This window comes from Oryctolagus cuniculus, chromosome Y (genome assembly GCF_051225735.1).
Source record: "Oryctolagus cuniculus isolate XC-2025 breed Fujian yellow rabbit chromosome Y, ASM5122573v1, whole genome shotgun sequence".
NCBI classification, from domain to species: domain Eukaryota; kingdom Metazoa; phylum Chordata; class Mammalia; order Lagomorpha; family Leporidae; genus Oryctolagus; species Oryctolagus cuniculus.
Genome location: NC_142889.1, coordinates 3,694,064 through 3,703,904, shown reverse-complemented (window position 1 = coordinate 3,703,904; position 9,841 = coordinate 3,694,064). Strand labels below are relative to the sequence as shown.

The 9,841-nt window shown below is 46.4% G+C and overlaps 1 protein-coding gene across 1 annotated transcript; it reads left to right on the top strand.

Annotated features, from left to right (window-relative positions):
- The first annotated feature begins 3,355 nt into the window (after window positions 1-3,355).
- Window positions 3,356-8,978, top strand: LOC149119123 (heat shock transcription factor, Y-linked-like). The gene is made up of 3 exons (XM_089325277.1): window positions 3,356-3,868; window positions 4,298-4,801; window positions 8,973-8,978. Exons 1-3 carry the CDS (start codon window positions 3,356-3,358, stop codon window positions 8,976-8,978), a joined length of 1,023 nt encoding a protein of 340 aa, XP_089181403.1.
- Window positions 8,979-9,841: the final 863 nt, after the last annotated feature.

The window sequence follows — 9,841 nt, the reverse complement described above, 5'->3', positions numbered from 1 at the left end:
CGGGATACTGACAGGAACCCCGTCCAATCAGGGGCAGGCATTGAGCCTAAAGGGGTGGGTTTCTGGCGGGAGACTGACAGGTTCCCGGTCCAGGCAGGGGCAGGCAGGGGAGCTAAGGGTGTGGGCTTCTGGCGGGAGACTGACAGGTTCCCCGTCCAGTCAGGGGCAGAAGGAGCGCCGAGGGGCTGGGGTTTAGGCGGGAGACTGACAGGATCCCGGTCCAATCAGGGCCAGGCAGGGGAGCTAAGGGGGTGGGGTTCTGGCGAGAGACTGACAGGTTCCCGGTCCAGGCAGGGGCAGGCAGGGGAGCTAGGGATGCGGGGTTCTGGTTGACTACGGGCAGCTTTTGGTCCGAGTCAGGAGCTGGCAGGGGAGCCAAGGAGGTGGGGTTCTGGCGGGAGACTGACAGGGTCCCGTCCAGTCTGGGGCAGGCAGGACCGCCAAGGGGGTGGGGTTCTGGCAGCAGAGTGACAGTTTCCCGGTGCAGTTGTGGGCCGGCAGGGGAGCTAAGGCCTTGGGGTTTGGGCGCAGACTGACAGGTTCCTGGTCCAGTCAGGGGCAGGAAGGGGAACCAAGGAGGTGGGGTTCTGGTGGGAGACTGACAGGATCCCCGTCCAGTCAGGGGCAGAAGGAGCGCCAAGGGGGTGTGGTTTGAGCGGCAGACTGACAGGATCCCGGTCCAGTCAGGGGCAGGCAGCACCGCCAAGGGGGTGGGGTTTAGGCGGAAGACTGACAGGTTCCCCGTCCAGTCAGGGGCAGGCAGGGGAACGCTAAAGGGGTGGGTTTCTGGCGGGAGACTGATAGGTTCCCCGTCCAGTCAGGGGCAGAAGAAGCGACGAGGGGGTGGGGTTTAGGCTGGAGACTGACAGGATTGGAGTCCAATCAGGGGCAGGCAGTAGAGCCTAAAGGGGTGGGTTTCTGGCGGGAGACTGACAGGTTCCCGGTCCAGGCAGGGGCAGGCAGGGGAGCTAAGGGGGTGGGTTTCTGGCGGGAGACTGACAGGTTCCCCGTCCAATCAGGGGCAGAAGGAGCGCCAAGGGGGTGGGGTTTAGGCGGGAGACTGACAGGTTCCCCGTCCAGTCAGGGGCAGAAGGAGCGCCAAGGGGGTGGGGTTTAGGCGGGAGACTGACAGGTTTCCCGTCCGGTCAGGGGCAGAAATAGCGCCAAGAGGGTGCGGTTTCTGGCGGGAGACTGACAGGTTCCCCGTCCAATCAGGGGCAGGCAGCACCGCCAAGGGGGTGGGGTTTAGGCGGGAGACTGACAGGTTCCGGGTCCAGGCAGGGGCAGGCAGGGGAGCTAGGGATGCGGGGTTCTGGTTGACGACGGGCAGCTTTTGGTCCGAGTCAGGAGCTGGCAGGGGAGCCAAGGAGGTGGGGTTCTGGCGGGAGACTGACAGGTTCCCCGTCCAGTCAGGGGCAGAAGGAGCGCCGAGGGGCTGGGGGTTTAGGCGGGAGACTGACAGGATCCCGGTCCAATCAGGGGCAGGCAGGGGAGCTAAGGGGGTGGGTGTCTGGCGGGAGACTGACAGGTTCCCGGTCCAGGCAGGGGCAGGCAGGGGAGCTAGGGATGCGGGGTTCTGGTTGACGACGGGCAGCTTTTGGTCCGAGTCAGGAGCTGGCAGGGGAGCCAAGGAGGTGGGGTTCTGGCGGGAGACTGACAGGGTCCCGTCCAGTCTGGGGCAGGCAGGACCGCCAAGGGGGTGGGGTTCTGGCGGCAGAGTGACAGTTTCCCGGTGCAGTTGTGGGCCGGCAGGGGAGCTAAGGCCTTGGGGTTTGGGCGCAGACTGACAGGTTCCTGGTCCAGTCAGGGGCAGGAAGGGGACCCAAGGAGGTGGGGTTCTGGCGGGAGACTGACAGGTTGCGGGTCCATCAGGGGCAGGCAAGGGAGCTAAGAACATGGGGTTATGACTGAAGATTGACAGGGTCCGGTCTAGTAAGGCCAGGCAGGGGAACAAAGGAGATATGGTTCTGACTGCAGACTTACATGTTCCTGGTCCTTATGGCCTGGCAGGGAGGCTAAGAGTGTGGGGTTCTGGCCTCAGACTCACAGGTTCCTGATCCACTCATGGGCAGGCAGGGGAGCAAAAAGTTGGTGTGATGGCCACAGACAGACAGGTTTCCAGTCCCATCAGGAGCAGTCTGCGGACCTAAGGATGTGGGGTTCCTGTTACAGATTGACATGTACAGTCAATGCTACTCAGCACAGCCACAGGAAGTTGGGTTCTGGGCACAGGCTGTCAGGTCTAGGTACCATCAGGGCCACACAGGGCAGCCTCAGGGAGTGAGGTCCTGGCAGCAGACTGACAGGTTCCCGGTGAAGTCAAGGAAGTGGATTCTGGCTTCAGTACAGTAGAGATTGCTGAACAAAGTAACTCCCTGCATCCAAAGCTTCTGTGCTGTAAGCCCCCCTGTGACTCCCTGTATCCAAAGCTTCCATGTTGTATGTAACTCCGTTTTCCTGCTGATGTAGCCCTTTTTCCCTTTAAAAACTCTCCCTAAGAAAGATCGGGGCCTCACTCCTTCCTCTGCTGTGCTGGTTGGTTGGATGGGGTCCCTGTCGCGGCTTGTACTCCTGAATAAACCTTGCTTTTGCAGTTCGGTGTGATCGACACTCTGGGGGTCTCTGCAGGGATCTAATGATCTGGGCACAGCATACTTTTTGGTACCCAGCAGTTGAATTATTAATAAAGACCCTCCACGACATTGAGAAACTGAGGACTGGATGACTTCAATGCTGAACATGATCCAAAGAAAAATTGATTCCAATTGTTCTCAAGCTTTTGAAAACATGGATATTATCCCAGACTCCTTTTATGAGGCCAGCATCACCTAATTCTAAAACCAGACAAAGATACAATAAGGAAAGATAATTATAGAGCAATGTCTGATGAATATAGATGCAAAAGTCCTCAACAAAGTACGATATAATTAAATCCAACAATGTATCAGCAAGAATGTGCATCAGGACCAAGTCAAATTTATTCCTGGCATGCAGGAATCATTCAACTTATGAAAGTTTAGTAAAGAATGTAGCTAGAAAGAAGGGAAAACTTCTAATTTAGGCATTTTATCCATTTTATTTAACCAAAATATTTGCTGCGACAAGACTTTGCAACATGTGTATTGTGTAAATTATCTGTGAATGTTTTATTTTAACTTGTTTTGCAGGGAGGAAAACCAACATTAGGCAGAAAGTCATATTTGCATTGCTAAGAGACAAGTCCTCTTATGATGTCACAGTAACTCAGGACCATGGTGATGGCTGACATCAGCTAGTCTTGTGTAAGTCTACTAAAGCAACATTTGAGGCCTCAGTTCTCAAAACCAGGCAGAAGCCAAAGAAAAATTTATTTGAGATGGCCCAGGTTCCCTCAGAAGTTCAAGGTGTCTCTCCTCAGAGTGGAACAACTGATTCAGAAAACACCACTGAAGCTCCAGGCTGGTATCCCACAATTGATAATGACTTGGATTTAAGGTCTGTAGTTGAAGAAAATGCCTTTCAAGCTTTATCTGAAGGACCCTTGATAAAAAGACCACGCTATACACTTTGTATGTCTGACACCCCAGAAGGGAATGATTTTGTTTCTCTGACCTTTCCTGTAAAACTTTGGAAGATAGTTGAAAGTGATCAATTTAAGTCAATTTGGTGGGACGAAAATGGGACTTCTATTGTGATAAATGAAGAATACTTTAAGAAAGAAGTGTTGGAAAGAAAGACCCCTTTTAAGATATTTGAAACAGACAGCATGAAAAGTTTAGTTCGACAGCTTAACCTTTATGGATTTAGAAAAATACGACAAGATTTCCAAAGCTCTGCATCCCTGACTGACTTTCTGGAAGAAGAAAACAACATACCTGTTTTTAGCAAGGTATTCAACATATTCACTTACAACTAATGTAGGCATCACAACTAAGTTTAGTTTGTACCTCACTTAATATATTTATTTATGGAGTAAGACACAAAGTTTAAAATTAGCTGGATCAACATTAAATTTTTATGAGAAGAAAGTTTGAAATTCAAAAATATAAGCAATGTTACTAGTTATTTTGAATCTTATCAATGAGCTCCACACAAAGAAGTTAAGGTCAGTTTAGTGGAACGGTTATCATATTTAAATGTTTGCTAACTTTTACATTTAGGAATAATCAAGTTTTATTTGTTGTAATTATGTTGAACCTGATATTTTAGATTTAATAATTTTATCTATTCATTTATTCATAGATTGCATATATTCATATATATTAATTTGTGACTCTTGGTTTGAAGTATCACTAAATGCTTTCTCCTTTGGTTTCAGTTACAGTTCTATCAGAATCCAAATTTTAAGCGAGGATGTCCCCAACTTCTAGTAAGAATGAAGCGCAGAGTTGGGATTAAACACACATCTCCACCATCTGCTTCTTTAGTTCACAATCTTGACAAGACATACCACAGTGCAGGCGAGTATGTGCATACTCAAAATCCTAGCTCATCTACAGAAACTAATGAAGAAAGGTTACTTTCAACTTCTACAAATTTAAATGTGCCTCCTACTAGCCACAGAATTGCTAATTCAAATGATCCAGTGACAAGTAATATTTTGACTCCATCATCAACTTTAATTGCACCATCAGTACAATTTGTAACAAATCAACATGCTCTTTTAAATCAAATGACCACTTCTCATAGGCATTCATATAGTACCTACTCTCAAGCACATGGCCATATCCTGAATGTTGTGACAACTACAACTTCTATTTCCCAATTTCAAATATTGTCTCCAGTACAGAATAATTATTTTGGACTGATGGCAAACCGTCCTGTTTTTGCACCTAGACATCCTTCTTTAGCAACAATTGTGGGTCCTTTTTCTAGCACGTTAACAGCAAGCAATCCATGGTTCACTATGCCAATGATAGCTAGTAGAACTGCTGCCTCCCCGCCAATGTCAACTAATCAACCATCCTCAATATACCAATATCCTAATTTTAACTGACCTTCGACTAAATGAAAATTAGACACGGAAAGGTGTTATGCTCATCAGTTCTGAAAAAATAACTGAAATTCTATTACTTGAACAATAAAATGACACGTTCAACTTTATGATTTTTTTTCTTTTCAAAATATAGTTTTATAGTAAATATTTTATATTGACAGGAGGCTAGTCTGCTATTAGTTGTATAGTTTATGAAGTTCCAGTCATTTGATATGAAACTTCACATTGAATATTTGAAAGTTAACTTTATTTCATTTTATATTTTATAAAGAAATGTATTAATACATTGCATTCTCAGGGTCAAAGCAAATGCATTAATAATTGCTAGAACATAATTCTATTCAATTTTTTTAAGTTAGTCTGTTTTTTTTTTGTAGCTTTTATTTAATCAATATAAATTTCCCAAGTACAGCGTATGGATTACAATGGCTTCCCCCCCATAACATCCCTCCCACCCGCAACCCTCCCCTTTCTCTCTCCCTCTCCCCTTCCATTCACATCAAGGTTCATTTTCGATTCTCTTTATATACAGAAGATCAGTTTAGCATACATTAAGTAAAGATTTCAGGCCAGCGCCGCGGCTCACTAGGCTAATCCTCCGCCTAGCAGCGCCAGCACACCGGGTTCTAGTCCCGGTCGGGGCGCCGGATTCTGTCCCGGTTGCCCCTCTTCCGGGCCAGCTCTCTGCTGTGGCCAGGGAGTGCAGTGGAGGATGGCCCAGGTGCTTGGGCCCTGCACCCCATGGGAGACCAGGAAAAGCACCTGGCTCCTGGCTCCTGCCATCTGATCAGCGCGGTGCGCCGGCCGCAGCGCGCCGGCCGCGGCGGCCATTGGAGGGTGAACCAACGGCAAAGGAAGACCTTTCTCTCTATCTCTCTCTCTCACTGTCCACTCTGCCTGTCAAAAAAAAAAATTAAAAAAAAAAGATTTCAATAGTTTGCTCCCACACAGAAACATAAAGTGAAAAATACTGTTTGAGTATTAGTTATAGCATTAAATCTCAATGTACAGCACACCAAGGACAGAGATCCTACATGAGGAGTAAGTGCACAGTGACTCCTGTTGTTGACTTAACAAATTGACACTCCTGTTTATGGTATCAGTAATCACCCTAGGCTCTAGTCATGAGTCGCCAAGGCTATGGAAGCCTTTTGAGTTTGCCGACTTCGATCTTGTTCGGACAGGGTCATAGTCAAAGTGGAAGTTCTCTCCTCCCTTCAGAGAAAGGTACCTCCTTCTTTGATGGCCCATTCTTTCCACTGGGATCTCACTCACAGAGATCTTTCATTTAGGTGTTTTTTTTTTTTTTTTGCCACCGTGTCTTGGCTTTCCATGCCTGAAATACTCTCATGGGCTCTTCAGCCAGATCTGAATGCCTTAAGGGCTGATTCTGAGGCCAGAGTGCTGTTAGGACATCTGCCATTCTATGAGTCTGCTGTGTATCCCGCTCCCCACATTGGATGGTTCTCTCCCTTTTTGATTATATCAGTTAGTATTAGCAGACACTAGTCTTGTTTGTGTGATCCCTTTGACTCTTAGACCTATCAGTGTGATCAATTGTGAACTGAAATTGATCACCGGGACTAGTGAGATGGCATTGGTACATGCCACCTTGATGGGATTGAATTGGAATCCCCTGGTATGTTTCTAACTCTACTGTTTGAGGTAAGTCAGCTTGAGCATGTCCCGAATTGCACATCTCTTCCCTCTCTTATTCCCACTCTTATGTTTAACAGGGATCACTTTTCAGTTAAGTTTCAGCACTTAAGAAGAATTGTGTGTTAATTACAGAATTCAACCAATAGTAATAGAACAAGAAAAGAAAAAATACTAAAATGGATAAAGTATTACATTGTACATCAACAGTCAGGACAAGAGCTGATCAAGTCACCGTTTCTCACAGTGTCCATTTCACTTCAACAGGTTTCCTCTTTGGTGCTCAGTCAGTTGTCACCGATCAGGGAGAACATATGATATTTGTCCCTTTGGGACTGGCCTATTTCACTCAGCATGATGTTTTCAAGGTTTCTCCATCTTGTTGCAAATGACTGGGTTTCATTGTTTTTGACTGCTGTATAGTATTCTATAGAGTACATGTCCCATAATTTCTTTATCCAGTCTACTGTTGATGGGCATTTGGGTTGGTTCCAGGTCTTAGCTATTGTGAATTGAGCTGCACTAAACATTAATGTGCAGACAGCTTGTTTGTTTGCCAATTTAATTTCCTTTGGGTAAATTCCAAGGAGTGGGATGGCTGGGTTGTATGGTAAGGTTATATTCAGGTTTCTGAGGAATCTCCAGACTGACTTCCATAGTGGCTTGACCAGTTTGCATTCCCACCAACAGGGGGTTAGTGTCCCTTTTTCCCCACATCCTCGCCAGCATCTGTTGTTGGTAGATTTCTGAATGTGAGCCATTCTAACTGGGGTGAGGTGAAACCTCATTGTGGTTTTGATTTGCATTTCCCTGAGTGCTAGTGATCCTGAACATTTAGGTTTTCTGTCTTCCTGGTTCAATTTAGGTAGATTGTATGTGTCCAGGAATCTCTCCATTTCTGATAGATTTCCCTGTTTGCTGGCATACAAGTCTGTGAGTCTAATTGGAGATCCTCTGAGAGTAATCTGACGTTTCTCTCTTGCACATTTTAGGATCTTTTCTTTATGTTTCACTGTGGTGAGTTTAATTACCACGTGTCGTGGTGAGGATCTCTTTTGGTCATGTTTATTGGGGGTTCTATGAGCTTCCTGTACTAGGATGTCTCTGTCCTTCTCCACACCCATAAAGTTCTCTGCTAGTATCTCACTAAAAAGGCCTTCTAATCCTTTCTCTCTCTCCATGCCTTCAGGAACTCCTAGAACTCGAATGTTGGTTTTTTCAATAGTATCCTGTAGATTCCCAACAATATTTTTTAGATTTCTAATTTCCTCTTCTTTTCTTTGGTTTGACTGTATGTTTTCCTGTGCTCTGTCTTCTAAGCCCAATATTCTCTCTTCTGTTTCACTGACTCTGTTTTTAAGGCTTTCTAATGTGTTTGTCATTTGATCTATTGAGCTCTTCATTTCATTTTGGTTTCGCCTCACTATCACACTTTCCTGTTCTACTAGTTTCTGTGTTTCATTTTGATTCTTCCTTAAAATTTCATTTTCATGAGAGAGATTTTCAATCCTGTCCAGTAAGGATTTCTGTAGTTCAAGGATTTGCTTTTGAAAACTTCTAAATGTTCTTATCATAAATTTTTTGAAATCTCTATCTTTCATTTCTTCTATCTCATCATCTTCATAATCTTGAATTGGGGTGTCTTGTTCATTTTGGGGGTGCCATAATGTCTTCCTTGATCTTGTTTCCTCGGTTTCTGCATTTGTTGCTTGGCATTGTGGATACTCTTTGGATGCTTCTTCCCTTGCTGTGGTGTTTTTTTCTTGTTATACTATGACTGTATTAAGTGGACTGTCTGCTTTTGATGGAGCCTTAGAGGCTTGAGATAGGTGTGGCCTGAGAGCCTGTTTGGTTCCTCAGGGTTAAGGGTATGCCAAAGGTGACACTCCCAGGTTAGGCATGGTAAATCTCTCTCTTTTTTATTTATTATTTTTTTATTCAGAAGGGAAGTAATGCTGCACAGCTAAGCAGAATTGAAGGTAGTCAGCGTCCAATCTCTGGCTCCTGTGGGTATAACATTCATCTGCTCTTTCCCAAGGACCACACAGGTAATCAGTAGAGGGATTTGTCTGTGGAGAAAATCCTGAACAATCATACAACATTGAGTGGGAGAGAGGACCATCAGTACACACGGGTTGGGAGTAGAGCCACTGATGTTAGAGTAGAGGCTGTGATTACAAAGGAATGAGGCCCCAAGTGGGCTAGACAGGGTCTAGAAGAGTTACTAGTGGAGGACCTAAGGAAGCTGCTGTCTAAGCCACAAATAAGTTCTCTGATTGAGAGGCAAATAGAACCTGACAGAAGGGGCTTGATAATCTGCTGGGCTTTATGGTCCTGTCAGTTATGAGGCCCAGACTCATCTATCTCTTTACATGGGGTACATTTTAAGAGAGGTGTGAACCTCCTTGGGGAAGGCACCCTGTTGACTTCCATTACCAGCTGGCCTGGGAGGAGAGTTGGCCAGGTAAAGGCAGATGGCATCTCCAACAGGAAATTTACAGTTCTGCCTGTAATGTTGCAGACCCTGCTTGGCCACCCCTTCAGCAGCAGTGGTCACCTTGGAAGCTGGGCTGAGTGAAAGACTTTTCAGCTTAGAGCCAATAAGATCCATGACTCTCACCTGGGTATCCTTCAACTCCAGGGCAGGTCCATTTCCAGTGATCCAACTCTTGGCTGGCAGAGCTGCCAGGGCTCTTAATGAGCTGATTTCTATTAAAGTCCAGGCTTACCTCATTGAAAGCCACTGTGGTGGGCTGGCGCCGCGGCTCACTAGGCTAATCCTTCGCCTTGCAGCACTGGAACACCGGGTTCTAGTCCTGGTCGGGGCGCCGGATTCTGTCCCGGTTGCTCCTCTTCCAGGCCAGCTCTCTGCTGTGGCCCGGGAGTGCAGTGGAGGATGGCCCAGGTGCCTGGGCCCTGCACCCCATGGGAGACCAGGTTAAGCACCTGGCTCCTGCCATCGGATCAGCGTGGTGCGCTGGCCACAGCGCGCCAACCATGGTGGCCATTGGAGGCAAAAGGAAAACCTTTCTCTCTGTCTCTCTCACTGTCCACTCTGCCTGTCCAAAAATTAAATAAATAAAAAAAATAACTTATAAAGTGTTACTCAGGTTCTATGTCAATTTCTCCAGGTTTAACTCGTCAACTAATTTTCTACTGCCAAATTTTATGTGCCTGGAGAGCAGGCACTGGGTCTGCTTCTACACCAAA